Below are 24063 nucleotides of genomic sequence, written 5' to 3'. Positions count from 1 at the left end.
TGCTGTGCTTGTATATTTTGCTGTCATGTCCATAGTTTATCTTTTGCAAATCCTTTGCAACCAGATCGACCAGACGGTCGTGTCTGGTCACATACAGTCCTTTGTAGTTGTAGCATCCGTTTAGTATGTGAGCAACGGTTTCATTTTCTTGCTGAGTTGGGTGTAATATACAGTAGGGTTTGTGCTTTGATGGGTACCATGTTGCCAGATTGTACCTAGTTGGGAGACATTGTAGTCTTGCTTTAATCATGAATATTAGGATGTCATCTGAGATTGAAGGGTTTGTCAGGACAGAATGAGACACTGAGTGGTCGGCAAATTGGAGTAATGCAAGTTTTTCTTGCAGCCTGAAGCCCGTCCAGTCCTGTCTGTTTTGGGTCTGTCTAAGGTGAAGAATTGAGGCTCTTGCATGTTTAATCTGAAGCTGGTGATATGTATTGTCTGTATTGAGGATTGCCAGGATGGAAACCAGTGGATCGGTGATTATACTGTCGTTGAGAGCGACTACTGCTCCGTCAGGTCCCAGCCAGGACAACTATAGTCCCAGTACACACACACACACACACACACACACACACACACACACACACACACAGATATAAATCTTACCGTTCCAGCAAGCCAGAGAATTTCCACATTCTTCCTCTTCTTCGTAACAACGTTCTGGCCAAGGGTTTCAAGTAATTCCTTCACATCCATCTGTGTCTGAAAGCAGGGCAGACCTGAGGCACAAATATATCCATCATCACTTGTCCGCCACATTCCAGTGCATCATTTGTTTCTTTGTTTGATAAGTGCAGTTACAGTCATAGGTCAAGGTCTCTCTCTCTTGTCAGTTCAGTGCTTTAAGGCATTTGAATGTGGCCTAGATAAACATGCAGTGATTCTCTGGGGCCTATTTTGACGATCAGAAACGCAGACCGTATTCTTATCGCAACGCAAAGTTTATTCATATCTTACACTCAAATCTTTCGCCATGCACTTCTCTTTTATTAAACAATGCGCCCAGGGGTCAGGCAATTAATGATCTAAGGTGTGGTCTTGCGCATTATCTAAAAATCACTATCTTACACCATCTAAAAAGCATTACGCTGCTGACCAAGAAAAACCTGGTCTATAGCGAAAGGCGCATATGAAACCTAGCTAAAGACATACTGTCCCGAGATGTAAGCAGCAACTCCTCTGCAGGATAAATGTCCTTAGGTTTTTTATTCAGTCATTATTTGGGTAAGTGTTTTTTCAACACCAGTGAAATTAGTTTCACTTTTCCTATCAGTTCAAATAATAAACGAGTGCAGATGTGTGTAGGCTATACTCTGTTAGGTTTTAGTAAAGCATGGTTTAGTGGAATACCTGTTCCACACGGTCTCGCATGTAAGCAGATTCCTTCAAATGCACCGCTGACTATCAAAATACCAATGCGCTGTTTGAAGTTGAGCTGCTTGCTGTTAAAGGGAATGACAGATGTAATTTTCATTGGTTTAAAGGATCTTACGGCCAAAACATACCCAACATAAGAACTGCCTTTTTGTGCCAAGCGCCCGACGTTTGATAACAAAACCACCCCGAATGTGAACTGGACAAACCCCTAAATGTATTTAAGCTATTCGCCAGTGACCATGCGTCTAAATCGCCAAAATAGGGCCCTATGTTGCTATGAAATTCTCATGTGTGTTATGTGACCTAGGTCGTAAAAATGAATCTGTATGCAGGAAGTATAATCTTGGCAAAGCTGTAGACAAGGGAGAGAGGGAGACGAGAGAAATAAGTATTGAACACCTCAACATTTTCTTCAGTAAGTATACTGTACATCCAGTGAGGCTATTTGCATGACATTTTCACCAGACATCTGGTAATTATAGAACAAACCAAACATTAAAGTCCATAAGTAGAGTTATGTGTAATAAAGTGGAATGACACAGGAAAAATGTATTGAACACAAGTAAAAGCAGTACACCAAGGCAAGTAAAGGCAAGGAACGAGCAAGTAAGTAGTTGGAGAGTAATTATCCCTCTAATCTGTGCAAATTATTATAAACTGGGTTAGTACATATTAATGGGCTATAAAAAGAAATTGAACGTGCCTGAAATTTAAGTTTCTTAAAGGTAGGCCTACACTATGCAGGTTTAGGTATTTTTGGCGACTGTAGAGCTCCCTCTAGTCACAATATATTAATGAGCTGCCTGCTAGAGCGGCGCTAGGAGGGGTTAGGTGCCTTACTCAAGGGCACTTCAGCCTGGATGTGGACATGGGAGAGCAGTGCTCAACCACTTCCCCCGCCCACATTTTTCCTACTGGGTTGGGGATCGAACCGGCAACCCTTCGATTACAAACCCAAAGGCCTAACCAGTAGGCCATGGCTGCCCCATGCATGCCTTTCCGCTAGCATGACTGCTCAGCAACGGGTCGGTATTAGATCCCATAAAGGCAAGACACCACCAGTGTTTTCAAGTCCCGAGCGATTTCTCTGACCAGACACTGAAGGGGGAGTCAGACTTCAGGAAGGCAGAAACAGAGAGTGCACACAGTTCACGGTCCAATGCAAGTCCAGCCAAGGCTCCTCACTCCAATGGACGTTGAATAGAGGGCATGGCGGTGGAGTGCATTTCCTATGAACAATTGTACCTCTTCTTATCCCTCTGACTTCCTGGTCAGAAATCTTGCGAGAAAATCCTGTGCATGGCCGGTTGATGATACAGTGATGTTCTTTCCACTTGCAGATAATGGCCCCAATGCTGATTATTGGAAGATTCTGAAGTTTAGAAATGCATCTGTAACCAGTTCCATTGATATGTTTTGCAACAATAAGGTTGCGAAGGTCTTGGGAGAACTCTTTGCTTTTACCAGAGGCGGACAAAGTACACAGCTTCATTACTTGAGTAAAAGTACAGATACCCTTTGCTAAATTTTACTCAAGTACAAGTAAAAGTACAGTCAGATGTCTACTTAAGTAAAAGTACTGAAGTACTTGTTTTTACTAGTACTTGAATCAAGTACTTGAGTATCAAGAGTACAAGAGTAGCCTACATTTTCTAAATATTGCATTACTACTGCCACAGTGCTTACATTTATGTACAGAAACGTCCTGCATGGAGTTATGAAAAATGTTAATGTTAATACCTTGTAGAATGTAAAATGAATTGGAAGTAAAATCAAGTCATTTTCATCTTTTTACCATGTTGCCAGGGATGGGCAGTATTTCTAATACATGTATTTAAAATACGTATTTCAAATACAAAATACTATTTTGTAATTGAAACACTTGAAGCGAAAATTATCATTAACTTGTTCAGAAAATTGAAATAGTCTGGCGAGGTGGGGCCACAAGTTGGCACATTCCCGGGATGGACATGTTGCGTCTTCAACCATTGTTTCATCCATGGTTTCTCTCTTATCTAAATCTGACCATGGAGTTGACTTTGGCGGAAAGCTGAAGGTGATTGCTGATAGGCTGTCCCAATCAGTGGCGCCTGCACAATCCAATCATGTTTGAGAGGGAAACAACAAATTGAGGGTTTCCGAGATTTTTCTTTTTTCCTTTTTTTTTAGAAGAAGTAACGGGTACTCACGGTTATGGATAGAAATGTAGTGGAGTAAAGAGTACAATATTTGCCTCTCAAATGTACTTGAGTAAAGTCATGAGTACTCCCCAAAAATGATACTCGAGTAAAGTACAGATCCCTCAAAATTGTACTCAAGTACTGTACTCAAGTAAATCTACTCCGTTACTGTCCAGCTCTGGCTTTTACCCATCATGAAATGTCTTGTGTGACTTATTGGTAACAAAAAACCTTTTTATAGCTCATTAATATGTATTATTGCCTTGCCTTGGTGTACTGCTTTTTTCGTGTGTTCAACACTTTCCATTCCACTTTATTACACATAACTCTACTTATGGACTTTAATGTTTGGATTGTTTGTTTGTAAGTGTGGAATACATGAGGTAATACTAATGTCTGGTGAACATTTCATGTGAATAGCCTCATTGGAAGTATACTTACCGAAACAAATATTTGACACGTTCAATGCTTATTTCCCCCGCTGTATATGTGTATGGATATATCTTATGTTACAAAGACAAAAATACAGGCCACAACTTTTACTTGCTTTATAGGGCCGTGTAGTTGGAGCAGTGCATATCAGTATTGTATCACATTGTATTCTAAATCAATTACAGTGTAACAGTGTAAATTACATTGTATTCCAGAGTGAACTGTTTGCTTGAGTTGCAAAGACAAAGCTACACAGACAGAGGGATTAAACATGCATGCATGTTTGAAACAGAAAAGTTGTAACTGATGGACTCACATTCTGATGGCACTTTGTCACTCAGTGTCTTGAAGTAACCATCTAAAATTTCAAAATTTCTCTGGTTTATCCTCTCTTGTAAAGATATGTCACCAAACCTGTGCAAGAATGGCATCATGGAAGACAAATTAATACAGATCTGACAGTAGGGTTGAAGCCTTTTCTTCATACATAGCACATAACACATATAAGACACGGGCAAAGGTGGTTAAGACTTCCTACTTGACATCTGTTACCCCATGATGGGTTACAACTTGATTTAATCCTGTCTACGTCAACAAGTCTGGCCCTGTGAGGGTTTGCACTTCTGTTCTTCCTTTGCACTGACAGCTTTTACAATATCAGATTCAAAGAATGAAGAGTGCAAGAAGAGTTTAAAATCAGCCATAGTGAAATCCAGCTAAACAAGTAATCCACATACACAAGAACCCAGCTCAGATGGTTAGGGACACCACTGACTACTGGTTCAAAAAAGCACCCCTGCCCTGCCACCTGAAGGTTCAGTCCAGTCGTGCTTCATAGTCTGTTTGAGTCCTGGACAATTTGGCCAAATCTGCCAACACCACCATCCGCCACCAATCAAGAAAGCCAGCTAGTGGAAAATCCAGTTGCTGCTACTGGAAGAAACTGGAATCCATGCATTTCCACTGAATTATTTTTGGAATCTGATCCCTTATCATACCTGTTCATTCTTACTCGTTGCTCGACTTATCGTGACAATTCAACATGGCTGCAAACGCTAAACTTTGTGAAGATACTGTCTGTATAAATCGTCTTGTAAGTAAACTACCAGTGCTTTTTCAAAGTTCTCAATGTCTCGTTTTAAATGTCAGGGCCCTCGGAAGTCTACCAATGAAGTGTGGAGATACATTGAGCCTCGTAAATGGGTGTAAAACAGTGATTTATTTGCATGGCTAGCCCGATGCCGAAGCACCACTATTGAAAAAGCTGTTGGTAGCATCGGCTAACTAGCGCCAGATTTTGGAGTGCAGGGGACAAGCCGAGATGGGCTATGAGACATACGTTCACACTCGGTATCATGTTTCAATACACTTTAGGTCAATATCACACCGGAATTCTCCTTTAAGCGCTACACATCATCAGCTACAGTAATTTCCTGTGTACAAGCCGCATTGTGCATAAGCTGCAGGGCAGTGTTTCATGCAAATTAAAAGAAACAAAACCATGTTAATATCATATTACCTGCCCCGTGTATTAACCTCATAGCTGAAGGTACTTGAGTTCTCACTGAGTTTCCACTAATATGACATCATGCACACATAATACCCAGCCACGAAGGCCAACTGCCATGTACCGGTAATGACACCATCAAATTCTAAGCAATTGAGTCAGCATGTTTAGTCAGCTTGCCACAATCAAAGTTCAACATTGTGTTGATACATGGCGCAAGCGATGGGCAGTAATGGGTTTCAGAGTACAGTGGGGTTATAGTTGCATCATAGCTTAAGTATCCATAATTCCTTTGAGGGACCAGAGTACACATTCACATTCACATACAGTTACATACATACACACATACAGAACAAAATTATTCATACCCCTGGCAAATATTGATTCAAAGAAAAACTTGGTAACTATTTCAATTTAATAAAACCATTTAGAAATCATTTGGATGGTTAAATAAGCTGTTCTGGTGAAAATAGTGACTTTCCCAGCTCCCCCTAGCGCCCCGAGATGGATAACCAACCTTGCAACATTTGGACTGATGTCCCGGTAAGAGAAGTGAGAACAAGAAACTCATTTTCAATCGTGTTTTTTACCTTGTAGCGTCCACATTGTTCTGCCGAACTTCTGCTAACCGTTTCGCTAGTCAAATGTGCTTTATGGATAGTTTTCTTCCAGCGGAGAGGGAAACATAGCTAATCATACCAAGTTGGGCTTTAATGTTGATTTTCTCTTGACCAATATGTTTGTTCTGACTGAAAATGACACTGCCACATGCCAAAAAGTTGTAAGACGGTAACACTAAAATGAGGGGCTACATTATGAATTTTGGAGGAAAAGATCAGTCAGTCTGCCGAGAGACCTACCCCAATAGACGGCATTGGGCCATTAAACCATACAATGATCCAAAACACACAGCCAAACAAGGCAAGAAATGGTTAACCGAGAACAATATCAACATTTTAGAGTGGCATATCAGCCAGAGTCCACAATCCGTCCACGAAGAGGCTTGGTAGGTATTATATGGACCATTTTGAGAGCTGTGAATGCAGATAAACATTGTTTCTATTGATTATTTAAAAAGGGTATGAATCATTTTGGACATGGCATTTTTCATAAAAATGTTAAAAAAGATGAAAACGCTCCTTTTTTTGATTCCATGTTTCTCCCACATTGTCTTGCAACCTTTTGGCATGTGGCAGTGTCATTTTCAGTCAGAGCAAACATATTGGTCTTACCACTTACATCATCACTGTCATCACCTCACATACATACAGCACACTGCTTGTTACAGTAAGCCTCCTCTACATACAGTACTTGCTGCACACTGCCCCCCCTCCCTACATACACAGCACATTGTCTTCAGGAAGCTTCTCCAACACACATCCCCAACATACTTACAGCACACTGCCCCCCCCCCTCCCCACTGCCCCCCATTGTCTCATGAGGAAGCTTCTCCAACACACATATTGCACACTGCCCTCTCCCCACATACACAGCACACTATCCCATCTCCCCTGTCATCCCCCAACACACACACCAAGACCCCCTGGCAGTTGGGTTAGCCCCTTGAGCCGTGGATCTGCCCAAGGTTTCTTCCTTGGTAAGGAGTTTTTCCTTGTCCCTGTTGCTCTTGGGTGCTCCTTGTTGGTGCCCCCAATCCCAATCCTCCCCACCTTTCTTATGCAGCCCTTGCCACTTAATCTACTAAACCCCTCTTCTACTGCACTTTTACCCCCCCCCCCCCCCCACAAATAGGCTGACACCAGACATAATTTCACTGCATTTCTTACTTCCAGTAACTATATGCATGTGACAATAAACTTCCTTGTATCCTTGGTCAAGAGAAAATCAACATTAAATCATTATTTGTCAGGGGTATGAATAATTATGTTCTTAACTGTAATTACATCCCCAAAGACAATACATTAACAGCGGTGGCCTCAGGTGGCGTACTGTACCTCTCTGCAATGGTCTGCTGCTCGTTGATGCCCACGTTGAAAAGCACCGGGTACACCTGCAGTGGTTTCCCCTCCCGAAGCTCAGGTGGGATCATCTGGAATGACTGCTGTGGCAACGGCACCTCCACCGTATAGTGGTCTCTAAAGAGAGAGAGAAGATTAGACGAGACAAGAAGGAGAGGAGAAAGGGACCATAGAGAGGAAGAGAGCAGAGGCAGAGAGCAGTCAGCTGGAGAAAACAGACATACAAAAGAGACACTTTTGACTTTGGCTAATTGTATTGTTAATATGATATGGCCAGACCAGGAGTGTGTTTACTAATTATGGCCTCTCTTTGAGTTCCATGAACCCTTATTAAGATATAAATAACTTAATAAAGTTGTTTATTTTATTTTACTATAAGTGCTTTCCAAACTATCTCTTTATAGTCCTCAAAGGAGAAACCTTGCCATGTCTACCTTAATAGGCTGAAGGTTAGGATAGGATAGACTGTGTTTAAGTGGTATTTCACAGAAAGTTCAGGTACACATACTACTTGCTTTAAAATGTTATTAATGTAAAAATTAGCATTCTCACAAAAAATCTCCTGTGCACTTCATGCTACTTCATGCACACATTATCATATCTTATTTATCTCTCACTCTAGTCCTCTCATGCCAAGGTGTCCACTACTTGAGCTTCACTTAGCAGTCAGGTACTCCATCCAAGGGCTGACTTTTACTAGGGTCCCTTACAAGATGAACGCAGGCACATATAAGGCTCACACCCAATGTGTTCAGTGGCCAAATCATCCCAATTCTGACACCACATGTGGCGGAAGGAGAGGACAGTCACCTCACCCTTAACTGAGTCTTTAGGGTCACATATTAGTGTCAGAGTTGGGACTAGGATGGCCATTGAATGCGTATCTGCAGTATACTTGTGTGCCAGCCCGGAAGTGGAGCATGCACAACACTAACACGCTGCCTTACCGTCTGCCACTGACAACAGGCTGTAGGTCTGCTGGGTCGTCTGACTTGGCTTCTGTGATTCTGAATGTGACTCTGTGCAGGTCAGAGATTCCCGTCTCCATGTCCTCTAGCATGCCAATCTCTTCACCTATGGAGGCCAAAACATACATCACCAAAAGGGTCTAGAAAAGTGTCAACAATGATGCAATGATGGAGTATCAATTAAATGACTACTCGAGCAAACATAGCAGAGATGATTGGCATGAGTATATATTACACAAAAGCAAACACACACATGCACGCACTCATTCACATACACAAACATTGCAAGAGTAGGGGATGGAGCAGGAGATGGAGAAGAAATGACAAGGGTGAATGTGCAGGACTGAACGGCGGTCATATTTTGTACCGCTATGTGGTGCATCTAGTTTTTAAAAACTTCATTTACATAACACTCCAAACACCTATGTTTTGTGGAGTGTTGGAGCATTGTGTTTAGATTGATGAGAAAGAAAAATGATTCTGAAACATAACAAAATGTGGAAAAATGTATAGGGTCTGAAAACTTTCCGGTTGCACTTTCAAGTTTCGCGAAGATCTAAAAATATTTGTGACCAATGAAAATTTGGGTTTGCTTTCAATTTGTCAAGCTGTCACTTGATACAGTGGCGTTCATTCATTATTACTTGTCACTGCAGGACTATTAAGGCAAGCCTTTATATCAGTTATTGGATATACTTGACAAATGGTTATTGCCATGATAAGATAGTTACATTATAAGGGTCTGAATGTTGTAAAAGTGTTTTGCCATTTATTTAGCTAATGGTAGTTGATTGTTGATTAAAAAGATATCCAGACGTTGTCATTTTATTTTTTATTACATTTTACATTATGTGTGTGTTTATGTGTGTGTGTTATTGAAATGCTCAATAGATAAGGTCTTCCTTGTTTAGTTACTAGTGCCTGAGGTGTGGAGTCCCAGCTGGTGACCTGTCCCCCAAACTACTCTTCTTTCTGCTCCATGGCACCAGCACAAAACTCTACATGAGGTGTGCAGTATGCTTACACCACATAGTAGCATTCCTCTGCAGGAACATGGCACGGCATTCACAGAGCCTTTCCAAGGTTACAGCGGGTAACCTCAATGAACTTGGCAGAGGAGTCTGAGAAAATGACCACAGTGTACTTTATTCAATGAATTTTGGTACTTTGTGTTGCATTAGAATCAAATAAAAATTAAAAAAAATCCCAATATATACAAAAATGTCATGTTCTTTTTGATTTTACTCATTTAATTTACAATAAAATCCTATTAACATATTTGAATGCATTTGAAGCACTTCAGACTTCCATCACACAATGCAACTTACTCGAAGGACCAATATAAACAGTTTTTTATATATATATATTTTTTTTTTATCTTTTAGTACATCACATGTGTGGTGGCACAAATCCAAACTAGCTGACGACCTCAAAAACTACCAGACACTCCTGACCTCCTTCTCAGCCAGCATCACTGCTGCTAAGACTGCTTTCTACAATGACAAAATCAACAGCGCTACAGACACTCGAAAACTTTTCTCAACCTTCAAATCGCTACTCAACCCTCAGCTGCCTCCTCCTCCATCCAGCCTTACTGCAGATACCCTCGCCTCATTTTTTTACAAACAAAGTGGCGGCAATCAGCAGTCAATTCTCTACATGCCCACTCAACGCATCTGACTCAGATACCGCCTCCTACAACCTCTAGGGACTGCTGGAACATCTTTTTCAGCATTCACGCCTCTCGAGAGTGAAGTGTCCAGACTCCTGACATGCAGCCGTCCTACCACATGCTCGCTGGACCCTATACCTCTGAGCCTACTTCAGTCCATCAGCCCGACCATCGCTCCAGCTATCACACATGTGATCAATGCCTCGCTAACCTCCGGCACATTTCCAACAGCGTTCAAAATGGCCCGGGTAACACCGTTACTTAAGAAAGCTTCTCTCAACCCTGCTCAAGTCGAGAACTACCGCCCTGTCTCACTACTGCCTTTCCTATCCAAAGGCATTGAACGAGCAGTCTCCAAACAGGTCTCTGACTTCCTTTCACAGAACAACCTTCTGGATCCAAATCAGTCTGGGTTCAAAAGCGGCCACTCTACCGAAACGGCTCTGCTGTCTGTAACAGAAGCCTTAAAAGAAGCCAGGGCGACCGCTCGGTCATCAGTACTCATTCTGCTTGACTTATCGGCTGCCTTTGACACGGTTAATCACCGTATCCTTCTCTCTATACTCGCTGACATGGGAATCTCCGGAGCTGCTCTCTCCTGGTTTGAATCCTACCTCACAGGGCGCTTTCGTTTAACGTTATCATGGCTTGGTCAGCTATCTGCACCTCACCATCTCACCACAGGGGTCCCCAGGGCTCAGTGCTGGGCCCCCCCCTCTTTGCTATCTACACCACCTCCTTGGGACAGATTATCCGTTCGCCGCGGCTTCTCATACCACTGCTATGCAGACGACACACAGCTCTATCTGTCCTTTCCACCTGGCGACCCCCCTGGTTTCAGCACGGATCTCGGATTGCCTTTCAGACATAGCTACATGGATGAAGGCACACCACCTCCAGCTGAACCTCTCAAAGACTGAACTGCTGGTCATCCCAGCTAAACCTACCATACACCACGACATCAACATCAAATTTGACTCCCTGTCTGTTTCACCGACCAGGACTGCAAGAAATCTAGGAGTTGTTCTCGACAACCAACTAAACTTCTCAGATCATGTTGCCTCAGTTAAGCCCGGTCATGCCGTTTAGCACTCTACAACATCACGGAAAAATCAGGACTTACTTGACTCAAGATGCTACCCAACTTCTGGTTCAGGCAATAGTCATCTCACGACTTCGACTACTGCAATGCCCTCCTGACAGGTCTCCCAGCCTGCGCAGTGAAACCACTTCAGATGATCCAGAACGCGGCGGCGCCTGGTCTACAACCAACCCAAAAGGGCACATGTTACCCGCTGCTCATCCAGCTACACTGGCTACCTATGGCGGCCCGCATCAAATTCAAGTCTCTAACGCTTGCCTACAAAGTAGTCTCCGGTTCTGCTCCCACCTACTTGAATGCCCTCATACAGACTTACACTACCTCCAGACCGCTGCGCTCCTCTGATCTAACGGCGTCTAGCTCTACCACCGCATGCGCTCAAGCCAATCAAACTTTTCTCATCTGTTGTTCCTCGTTGGTGGAACACACTGCCAGTTCCTACAAGGGCAGGGACATCCTTTTTCACGTTCAAAAAACTCCTGAAGACCCAGCTCCTTAGAGAACATCTACTCTCATAGCAACACTTACAACAAGTCTTCCTGATCCTAGCACTCACCAGCCGTTTTAAACTGACAAGTAATCTGTTAAAATACAGCACTCACCGACGCACTTATTCTTACTGTACTTTAATGTGTTTTTTTTTTTTAGACTGTCCTAAAATTGTGAGAATTGTTCTAAAACTTACTGTTTACCATGTTGTTAGTCGCTTTGGTTAAAAAAGCGTCAGCCAAATGTAATGTAATGTAATCTAATGTAACATTATGCTATTACTGTAGATCAATAGGTACAGAAAACCATCACTTCCAAATTAATCGATTACTGTGCTTTTACTAATGCAGTGGTCAGACTGGCACAGCCATCAGTAAACCAAAATGTGATATGGAAATTAATACAAAAAAAGACAATGTAGCTATGAAGACTGTGGGATATTACTCATGAGAGAGAACATTATCATTATTGTTATATCATAACATAAACAAAATTAATTAGTTTATAAATTATCTGAATGAATAAGAATGTACCAACACAGCATATGCCTCGTTCTGCTTTCACTGTGAATAGTGGATGGCTCTATCTTTAGACACATGACAGTAGGCTACTGTTAGTGACCAATGCCAAAATGTGACTAAAAGCTCAAATGGATTGATAATAAGTTTCAGTGTAGTCATAGCTTTTCAAATTGTCATGATCCTAGGGGACATAGCCATAGCATAAGCACAGTAAATAATATTGATGGACAAAGCAAGAATGGACTACGATCAGGGAAGTCATTGTCACACTTTTTTTACTCTAAACCTACATGCCTCCTACAGGAATATCATACAGTGCCTCTAAATCAGACAACCCAAGTGCAGACACATTTCTTAAGGCAAACAAAACTCAGATAAGCAGCTCACATGGTCACAATGTGATTGAATGCTCTTCTCCTGATAACAAAGTGGTTTTGTTTCAGTGAGAGGATCTCTTGTTTAGATCTGTTTCACTGATGATGGTCATAAAATAGGACACCACTGCATGCGTGAAGTCTTTACCGTGTACCATTGAAGTATACTCTCCATCACAGAAGAGAGATATGCTATGATCACTAACAAACACAGTCATTTGAAGGTGAACAGTATTCTGATGAACAAATCATACTGAGGTAGGTGCTTTGACCACTATTCACATATTAAGTCATGCAGCCTGCAGGCTACAGATAGATAGATAGATAGATAGATAGATAGATAGATACTTTATTTATTCTGGGGGATAATTTCCATCTCACATCAGTTTGCTATCTTGATGGTCTCTAATTAATTTGAGTTCCAGTCAGATGACTCCTTGTATTATGTTTTAATTTCAGCAGAATTAACTGCCATTAATTATATAGAAATGACAAAATGCCATCTGGTTACATCCAGCAAGACCATTTCCCATTTGTTGAGTGACTGACTGTATACCGAGTGACTATTACTTGCCAGACTTGTGTAGCTGAATAACATTATGTCATGACTGTCATATAATATACTACTACTACTATGACTACTACTACTACACTACTACTACTACTACTACTACTACTACTACTACCACTACTACTACTACTACTACTACTACTACTACTACTACTACATTTCATTTGTATAGCGCTTTTCAAGACACTCAGACATTTATGCTCTCTCTGCTGCTGATGCAGTCATTACATGCTGTGTCTGCAACAGTAAGTTGGCACCAATAGTTACCTGCAGATAGACAGATACAGATATGGATCAAGGGCGCGGGACATGCAGATAGACAGATCCTTTATGGATCAAGGGCGCGGGACATGCAGATAGACAGATCCTTTATGGATCAAGGGTGCGGGAAGGGGGTGCTGAGGGTGCTGCAGCACCCCCTGTTGGCAGGAGATAGATTTAAAAAAAATATTCTATATATATTTTTAAATAATTACTAAGTCGCTGTCTGACATTATTTATATTTTTGTATGTGAAATGAGGAGTCAAATAGCAAAAAATGGTTATGGATAGGTTCGAATATAGGCTACTAAAAATTAACAGTTACAGAGATCAACGTGAACGTGAGTCAGTTACTGTAAGAACCATAGCGTGGTTTCATCTATGTGATAGCGATCAAGTGTGTAGGCCTACGGTTGATATAGGCCTACATATGCTATGCGATTTACACGTTCAAAAAAACATGGATAAGCTGAAAGAAACTTTAAGTGTGTTTTACAGTTTTGCAAAAATAATAAATGCATAGCTAGTGAAATCATTTCACTATCCTAGTCGCTAAGATAGAAATTATTAGGACACATACTTGCTGTGGAGACGACACACTTTAGGCTATTCAGAAATTATTTGCGAGATCATTGCAGCCTGATCATTAGCCTATATTTTTAAAGCATCTCTGGTGTGGTTTTGACGATCAGAAAAGTAATTTTCCTTAGCTATACTGAAATAGGCTAAAAATGTCAAGTGCGCTTCTGTGGGGGTTAGGGTGGGAGCCCAGGACTTTTCTAAAACTTCTCGCTATCACCCGCACACCGCACTAAAATGACGTATTTAGCAGTCAAAATCCTAAACATGTCCAAGGGAGGGAGGGGATGTTGGATGTTCGTCGAACATCCATTATTTTTGCTATTCAGCACCCCTGGTCAAAAATAGGTTCCCGCGCACCTGTTATTGATCCCTAAGGGGAAATTCAAGTTCAAAGAAATTCATCCAAGATCGAGGCAGCTTGAGTGCATTCCTGTCTGAGGCATTCCGACTTCCACAGTGCACAAGTAATGTCCTGTTTGGAGTGTCAATGGAATGGCCTATTTTCTTACTACTCAAGTTTCTATAGCAATAGCTTGTCTGGTCACACAGGTCATCCTCACAACTGCTCCTCTCAGTACCACATTCACACTTGAAACCCTTTTCTGTTACTGCTTCCAAACTCTGGAATAGTTTCCCGTGGCACATCAGATTTTGTCCCACTAGAGGTTCTATTGAGGTTGAATTTATTTTATTTCTATGTACTTCTTTTATGTATTTTTTTACTTTCTTGGTTTTTAACAAAGTTTTATTTCTTTTTTAACCTCATTTGACTCATACCTTAAATTATTATGACCGCCTCGCTAGCGAAGCAGCGGTCATATAGGATTAGCCAGATTTTGTTTCCTTTCGGATTTATTTATTTATTTCTAGTAATTTTGTGTCAATGATTCCCAAGACACTAAAATGCCGGGCTGAACCTTGATGGGCATGTAGCCCCACAAGGATGACACAGAACCATTGATTTGGGTTCTGATCCGTCGCCACCCCCCCTGCACCGCACGCCCAAAAGGAAGGTAGGGCAGACCCAGTTTTGGTCTTTTTTTTTATCTTATTGTGTCATGTCTAATCTCACAAATTGTGAAGCACTTTGGGCCAACTCTGTTGTTTTTAAATTTGACTTGACTTGAATAGCAGCTGTATATTAAGTATATACTGTATTTGATGAGTGAAACAAAGGCTTGCCCAAATACCCCTGTGGCAGCAAGCGAGAGAGCTTGTGTTGACCTGTCTGTGGGTCTAAGGGGTACTTACTGTAAGTGCTGAGCAGGCTCTCGAACTGGGCCACCAGGCCTACCAGGTGCAGCTGCTGCAGGAAGCCCTTGTCCTCCAGCCCCGCATAGAGCCGCATCACAAAGCCACACGCCAACGCTGACAACTGGAGGAAGAAAACCCAAGAATATGTAAGCGGGCGTGTGTGCACACACGCACACACAGACACACACCCACACACACACACATTCACATAAAACATCGTGCTTACACAAACCAGCAACTAGACACAGCACCATTAGTGGTTTCTGGACATGTATGATACAATCTTTGAATTCAAACTACAAACATTTTGTGGTTTCTACCAGTTGACAAACTTCCACCAAGGTCTTGGATAATTATTTTGATCAATGTCCATGATGTTTACCTCAAAAGCTAACTACCAAGGAAAACTCCTTCCTGGCTATGGTTAAATTAATTTGCAACATGAATAATATTATGCAACTAGAGAATGTAATTCCAGGGAATTACGAGTGCATGAAAATAAAGCTAGGACAGACATAGCATAGCTTAATAAAAGTTGATAGTTTAGAAGTAGACAGTATAAAAGTTGAATGTAGATAGTTTAAAAGTTGTTAATAGACATATAGTTTAATGGATGTTGATACACATAGTTTCATGAATGTTGAAAGTCTAAAAATGAAATGTAGATAGTTTAAAAGTTGTTGATAGACCACTTTGTTGATGTTTGCCACTATGATTGTGTGTGTGTGCCTTAGAAAAAGCATGTTCAACAAGTTTAGTTTCCTTGTGTTGATGAGAAGGAATTGGTTTAAGGAAAATATTGAAGTTGGCATCGGTCATTGTATAATTTGTATGGTAAGCGGAAGGGTCTTCTGAACTTTTAGTTTCCATGTTCCTCTCTCTTGGGCAATTTAAACTGTTGCCGGGGGTGATCTCTTCCTTAAGTTTTGTTTGTTTTTCCTGTTTAACAAGTTCAGGCTCTGAATCTGCAGCAAGATAAAACAACAAATAGTGAAAGCATGTAGCAAAGTGTCTGAAACTCCTTGCAGGGCATCAGCAGGGGATGATGCAACAAGGCAGTGGCGGTGTCAGGTGACCTCACTCTAGTTTAAAGGAACTATGTGGAAGTCTGTAGGCTTCGAGTTGTCACAGGTGAACACAGCTACAAGGCACTCTTCTAATCTGTATTTAAAACAGTGGCCACACTTGGTACAATGTGGTATCACAAGAGAGCGGGCCCAGCACCAGCTGATCTGCATGTTAAAGGTGAACTATGCAGTTTGTTTACCTTAATTTACCTTAACTAAACAGCTTCGGAGTCATTGGAATAGTTATATGACTTTTTCTGGGGTGAATGGTGGCCAACTTTGGGCCGGCGGGCTACCGGCCTCAGAGTCAGAAAGTCTTGCGGTCTCGCGAGGTAACAAATTGCTTTACTGCACTACAAACATACATGCCAGGCACTGGCTAGAACAAGGTAGCGATGGAGTTTCTCAGACATTCTGCAGAAAAACTGTGAGCAAAAAGCGAGAAAACAGAGAAGATATTGCCAAAACTACATAGGGTCCCTTTACTGCATTGGGAAATTTGCCCCATTAAGAAAAATCCATCCTCTCTAGTAAGATCAGGACAACAGTTTATTTTTTCTCTTCAGTGATGGGAACTTCGCTTGCAGAAGTTAGAGAGTAGTTGACCTTCTTACTGACAAATCTTCTTCGTATAAGTATGCTTACTTGCTAAGCCCAAGCTTAACATGTCCACCCTATCGGGACCAAATATGCTGGAAGTGATTTGAATACAAATTACAGAATATTGTAGGAGCAGTACTATTAGACTTTAGTGCTGCCTTTGTGATCGATCACAGATTACTATTGAAGAAACTTAAGTGTTATGGCTTTACTCCATCTGTCATAGCATGGATCGAAAGTTACCTAACCAAAAAGTCTCTCAAAGGCACGGCATTTACAATGTGGGATTCCGCAGGGCTCTTCACTAGGACCACTGCTCTTCTCCATTTTTACAAATGATCTCCCACTTGTTTGTAAAAAAGCCTGTGTGCCTATGTATGCAGATGATATAACACTCTATATGTCTGCACAAACAGTTGAGGAAATCACATCAGCCCTCAACAAAGAGTTGCAGGAGGTTTTCACATGGATCTCTGATAACAAGCTTGTCCTGAACATATCGAAAACCAAGAGCATTGCATTTGGAACAAAACACTCATTAAGCTTTAAACCCCAGCTGAATCTGGTACTGAACAACGTTGCTGTTGAGCAAGTACAAAAAACAAAGCTTCTGGGGGTAACTTTAGACTGTAAATTATCATGGTCAAGACATATAGATTTACTGGCACAAAAGATGGGGAGGAATAGACTGTATCTGTAGTCAAAAGATGCTCTTCTTTTTTAACACCTCATCTGACCATACAGGTCCTGCACACCCTTGTACTGTCACACCTAGACTACTGCTTGGTGATCTGGTCAGGTACCACAAAAATGAATCTAGGGAAGCTTCAACGGGTACAAAATAGAGCAGCTAGGCTTGCCCTTAAATCCACTCAGAGAGTCAACATAAATAACATGCATGACCAACTCTCCTGGCTAACAGTTGATGTGAAGTTGAAAGCATCCCTTCTTTCTTTCATAAAAAAACATTAATACATTAAACAAACCCGACTGTTTGTTTAGGCAGCTCACACTTAGCTCTAATGTGCACACATACCCTACCAGACATGCCACTAATGGTAACTACACAATTCCAACAATCAAATAAACTCAAAGCAACGCACAGTACTATGTAGAGCTATGGTTGAATGGAACTCCCTTCCAGATCAGATATCAAAAATTCAGAATAAAGCTAGGTTCAAAAAACAAGTAAAGCGACACCTCGTGGCTGATCGCACTGAATCCTAGTATGTACTACTGAATTTTACTTTTGTTTACTCATTTATTCTTTTCCTTTTTTGTCATCTTATCTTTTGTTTATGTTGTCTTTTTGTTTGTTTTTGTGTGTTTCGTTTTTGTTTGTTGATGGTTTAGTGATTCATTCTTTTCCTGTCTTTCTTTTGTTTGTTTTTATATCTGTTGTCTTGTATGTTGGTTTCTTGTTTGTTATATGTTGTGTGTGGACCCCAGGAAGAGTAGCTGATGTTTTCTGCATCAGCTAATGGGGATCCAAATAATATTACAATCACAATCACAATATTTCATAATATGCAGGTATAACTATATCAAAGTCTCTTCTACAACAAGTCTAGATAGTGAACAAATGATAGTTTGTTGTGAGTAAAACACTTTAACTTAAGGTGAAAATGTCCACCCTATCATCGTCCACCCTGTCATAAATCAGAATATTGTTCCATTATTATCTGAAAATAGGTGTATTTTATAGGTAATCTATGGCAATTGTAAGGGCTGAATGGCACTCTTCTGTGATATTCACCCTCCTATGTCAAGATGTTTTTGGTGAAGTTTGTCTGCAGGCAGGATTATGTTACTAGGCTGATTTTCAAGAAACTTGATCCAGAGATTACACGGCCCAAAGGCATACACAATTTTCCATTAAGATTGGTCAACTTTTTTTAAAGTATATTTTCTGGGCTTTTTGCATTTATTTGGACTGGACGCGGAAGACAGACAGGAAGTGAGTGGGAGAGAGAGAGAGATGGAGTGGGATTGGGACATGACCGCAGGTCGGACTCAAACCTGGGTCCCCGTGGGTGCCTGGACCCGTTCATGGTATGAACTTTTAAACATTGTCTGTTTATTTTCAGTGCAATCTAAGAACACAGTTGAACTAAAATAAAGTAAAATAGCAGGCACATGAGCATGGAATGGAACGGTCTTGCCGTGGCTACTAATTTACTACAGATGTTAAATGCCCTTAATGACTGTGGTCTGTTGCCATTTACTGTACTGTACTGTAACTGACCTGCAAAGGATATACAAATTCTCACACATAGGGGTCATCTTTATCTGCCTCAGTAAAGCCCTGTTAGGCAATGTATTTATTCGATCTTTATAAGATATCTTCTTTGTCTATTTATCCTAAACATAGTTATGCTCAATTTAACATTGATATTTTTCAACCATTTTCTTATGTTTCTTCATTTCAACTCCTAAGAAAATACCCAGTTCAACGTAACATCATAAAATACTCTTTTGCTATTCTTTTGGTCCTTCTATTTATTTCACTGAGACAAATGTGAGCAGTAGAATGAATTTCACTGTGTCTGAGGTGTGACTGTGTTACTGTTTAAGCAAGGTACAGCCAGGGATTAAATAAAACATGTTTAAGGTCAACACAGAACTACAGTGTTCCCTCTGAGTGTTACCCTCAGTGGTATCTACAGTATATAACTGCAGTGAATATTTGCATTTGCAAATCATTAACAGGAAAAAAGCAAACAGGAATAAGGTGGATCATAAGCAGGCAAAGCCCACTGGCTGCCTTGCATGCCAACTCCTTTGAGGGGATCTGACCTACCGCCTGACTGAACACTACGTCACGCCTCTGCTGGAGGAAGAGGCCCTGAGGGATGCTGCACACTGCCTCCTGCAGGAGGACGAAGGTCATGGATTTCTGAGCCCGGTCGCCCACCTCAGTCACACACTCCTTCAGGGAGGCCACCAGTGGAGACAACTGCTCACGCCACTCACCTGCTGCAGAGACATAGAAAGAGAAGCAAAAGAAAACCACAGACAGAATCAAATGGAGAGATGGAGAGAAGGATCACTTTTCTCTGGAGTATTTTGACTAGTACATTAACACTGAGCTACTAACCTGAAATAAATACCAACAACAGTCCAGTTGGCACTTATAAAACTCTCACGTGCTAACTGGTGTCTTTTTTTACATTTTGGCAGTGTGCTGCAACCCGAAACACCGAACTACGTAGTGCGTAACCCAGATGGTTAGTCTGAACAACCGGTGCGTTCATTTGAAGATGATGCCAAAAACATGTCTCATAACATACAAAAGAATGGCATAGTGTAGCTTTCAAATGATCTTTTTATCACAGAAAAACAACTATAAATACATTGGCAAAAATGCAGGAGGTCACTGCTCAGTGGAATAGAACAGCATTACATCATTAGAAATACAGAGGGATGATTCTCAAGATTCTCAATTTCTCCATTGTGTGTGTGTGTGTGTGTGTGTGTGTGTGTGTGTGTGTGTGTGTGTGTGTGTGTGTGTGTGTGTGTGTGTGTGTGTGTGTGTACAGCTGCAACTTATCACAAACAGTAGAAAGTGCATTGTGGCTTATTTGTGGTATGAGCAAATTGGTAAGAAAGTACAGCGACAGTAAACACAAAGTCCAATTGTTAATATTAGTTGAAATGAAAGAGGAGGAAGCTCGTTTATCACTCATGTTGTAAAAACTTCCAGGACAAAGTCAAAGTCAGCTTTATCAAAGTTTGAACAAATCAAATTTGTGTTGTTTTAAGATGGTTTAGGGACTGTTCGGTATTTATGGAATGGACCACTGGAGGAAAATAGGGGAGGGCCATGTCTTTTTTCTATTTTTTGTCAAGGGGAGGGTCACCCAACATTTTTTACAAGTAGTCCAGTGAGTGTTTGAGGAGTTGCTGGCACACTATGAAGACAAGTGTGTCTTGGATATGGATTTTGCCTTCGAACTGTAGAGAAACAATCGAGAAACGGTTCCGGGACTGCATACTAAATCCTGAATATGGGATACCAGTTTTAATACTAGACAACAGCCAAGCAGTGAATTATATTTTGGAGGGGGGAGGGTAAAATAAAGGCCTCGCTCTGTGGCTTCTGAGTGGAGAGACTGAACGTCCTCTAGAGGGCGCTAGCAAAGATTCTAGAGTGAATGTGCCATTATGTACTCTTCTAATATCCTTTCGGTCCCGGCGATTATTTGTGAAATTGTGCAAACAGCCTTTTCAAGGCATTTGAGAAGAAAGGAGTGGTACCATGTAAGCTCCCAAATTGACGCTTGTCTGAGAAATGTAGTTTTGGATAATGTTCAGCTTCGACAGCTTTTCCTATAATATTACATGCTAAAATATACAAAGCCTACTGACGAGTCCATAGCAACCAGTTCATGTGTTGAATTTGTTATTACCCAGTGTGCTTTGTTGAATGGTCTCAATGTTTTATTGTTTTATTTCATGTGAATACTAGTTTACTAGAGGAGTAACTTGCAGGAAGATAATTTTTTATAATTTTATAATTTATTATATTATATAAAAAAAAAAAAAAACGTGGCTATCTGTACATCTTTGCCAAGCGCAAACCAGTACAGAAGGCATCAATAAATTGTAGGGGAAGGTCATGCTCTTTTCCCTATAACATTGGAGGGTCATAGAAAAATGTGTTGCTGGAGAACACATGCCATCATACCCACACGACATCTTCTCAGTGGCAAGAGCGTCAAATGGAGGAGCTACAATCACTTTCAAAAAGGGGGACAGCCGCATGGTCACCAAGGATGGTAGCAGGTTTGACATTCATGAGACTGGGAATTTGTATTACTTGCCAACTGTTGAAAAAGATGTTGATCAGTGTAATGTATGGAGAGTCAAGTCTATTTTGACTAAAGATCCCAGGACTCCTCCGGTAGCCTCTTATAGATGACACTTAGAGTGACTTAGACTTGAGTTTACTTTTGAATGATTTTAGCAAGAAATGCTGATCCTTTTAACTTGAGAATTGTCCATGCGAATAAGATAAGAAAACTTAATTGTCTATTAAATGTAAACATAACAAACAGAGTACATGAAATACACACAATAAATCACATAAACTATGCTAGGTCTCTGTTCAGGATTGTCAAAGCAGAGGACACAAATGATTTATTGTAAAGGGTCGTTCACACCAGGAACGATAACTATAACCATAATAACGATGAAAGCGTCCACACTTACAAATGATAAGAAAAGTCTACAATGAACAATGGAAAACTAACTAGAATATAATTGAATGTCATATATGTGCAATGTTTTCGCTCTATAAGTGAAATTGAAATTGGATGACTAATGATAAAACCAGTGAAGAGAAATGTATACATTCATTTATACTGTGGTTTTTCAACACATATGCATATACAGCATACACTATATATGATGCATTGAGGATGTCACTGAGTCAGGCAGAGCATTGGTAAGCTGAGACAGTTAGTGGATTTTAGGCACTCAGTGTTGCTGTGTGTGTATGGTTTTGGCCTTGTGGTGCATCTCTCTGCTACCTCCTCTAAAGCCTCTGTCCCTGCATGGACAATGCTGACATTTAAAGCAAGCAACTCTCAGTGGACTTAAAAAGAGGTTGGTGGGAACTGGAAAGACACTGTGCGTCAACAGACAGACTGTAATACACACTTACAGCCACTAGTTGTCAGTGGTGTCTACTAAATCCACCAAAATCAAACCACAGTCTTTAGATGGGTCCTCATGTGAGAAGAAAAGTGAGAAAAACTGAGAGACTAAGAACATCAGAGGGGTATTCCAGAAAGGAGGTTTAACAAACACTGAGATAAAACTTAACCTCTGGGTTGTCTGAACCTGTGGCGACTAAACCTGAGCTGTCGGTTCCAAAACACCGGTTACCAGTTAGTTCAATTAACCCTGTGTTAGATAACCTAGAGTTGTGCTTTCGTTCACGGCCCGGACTTATAAAGGCATCATCTATTGAGAGTCTAAACCATGAGTAAAACCGGAGAAACGAAGAGCACCGTATTTTTCTAAGGCGGGGTAGCAAAGTTCTCCTCGAGGCTTACGAGGAGAGAACTGTAATAACTAAAAAAAGAGCAATACTCATGCGTCTGCCTCCGAGACCTTGCTTGGCAGAGAATAGCCTAACTGACCGTGTAAATGCGTACATTTAGGATATCCCGTTTAATGTCAAAAGCACAATTAAATAATTCAGTGGACATCACATAGCCTATTGTATTGACTGCTTTGAATGATGCTTTCTTAAACTAGCCTACCTTGTCACAGATTGAGTGGGCCATAGTTAAACTTTTGCGCTCCATCATCGAAAGGGTGAAGAATGTCGGAAGGCATGGGTATTGGACACATTTCGGTGCACATTTGGAAAATTGAATAAGTGATGCTGACCTGCCAGTTGGTGAAACTACACTTTAATGATCCTCGTGGGTTTGTGTCCAGGAAAACACACATTTATGTGTGTGTGTGTGTGTGTGTGTGTGTTTGGGTACATGTTTTACTTGGTGTGAGTGCGTATTTGTGTGTGCGGTCACACACGCCTGAACTCGTTTCATTCCCACCTGTCCAGTCAGGCTTAACCCGTAGACTGTATATATACAGTCTATGGGCTTAACACATCTGGATCTTATCAGTGCAATGGTCTCTGGTAATTATGGAGGTGGAAAGATAAAGGCTGACAAATGTGTCATCTCTCAAGCTATACTTCTCTGCTATGTATGCTCTCTGCCCCCCCTCTCTCTTTCCCTCCCTCCCTCCCTCTCTCTCTCTCTGTCCTCCCTTATGCCTGACCTGTGGGAGTGTGTGCATGCCCTCATATCTTACGGCTGGCTTGTGTGTGGAAGAATGGCGGGCTCTCTAATTTCTGTGAGTGTCTGCACACAGACTCTGCTGCCAGGACAGACACAAGGGACTGGAAGTCGACAGAGACAGATGGCTGGAGACAAAAAGATGGCAAGAGAAAGGAGGAGTGAAAGAGAGTCTGAAAATGGGAGAGACCACTAGTGATACACACACACACACACACACACACACACACACACACACACACACACACACACACACACACACACACACACACACACACACACACACACACACACACACACACACACACA

The 24063-nt window shown here is 41.2% G+C and overlaps 1 protein-coding gene across 9 annotated transcripts in view; it reads right to left on the bottom strand.

The window, feature by feature from the left end:
- Positions 1-24063, bottom strand: part of inpp4b (inositol polyphosphate-4-phosphatase type II B) — a 289177-nt gene that overhangs the window by 5647 nt on the left and 259467 nt on the right. For all 9 annotated transcript variants that reach the window (XM_048266182.1, XM_048266276.1, XM_048266110.1 and 6 more), the window contains 6 exons: positions 19740-19915; positions 15270-15393; positions 8426-8552; positions 7455-7595; positions 4309-4406; positions 610-722 (listed from right to left, as the gene is read on the bottom strand). In XM_048266182.1, the coding sequence (XP_048122139.1) occupies positions 610-722; positions 4309-4406; positions 7455-7595; positions 8426-8552; positions 15270-15393; positions 19740-19915 (779 nt within the window). The remainder of the gene's footprint in view (positions 1-609; positions 723-4308; positions 4407-7454; positions 7596-8425; positions 8553-15269; positions 15394-19739; positions 19916-24063) is intronic.

Source organism: Alosa alosa, chromosome 1 (genome assembly GCF_017589495.1).
Source record: "Alosa alosa isolate M-15738 ecotype Scorff River chromosome 1, AALO_Geno_1.1, whole genome shotgun sequence".
Classification (NCBI taxonomy): domain Eukaryota; kingdom Metazoa; phylum Chordata; class Actinopteri; order Clupeiformes; family Clupeidae; genus Alosa; species Alosa alosa.
The sequence above is the reverse complement of the archived record's forward strand: the minus strand, read 5'-3'. Positions and strand labels throughout refer to the sequence as shown.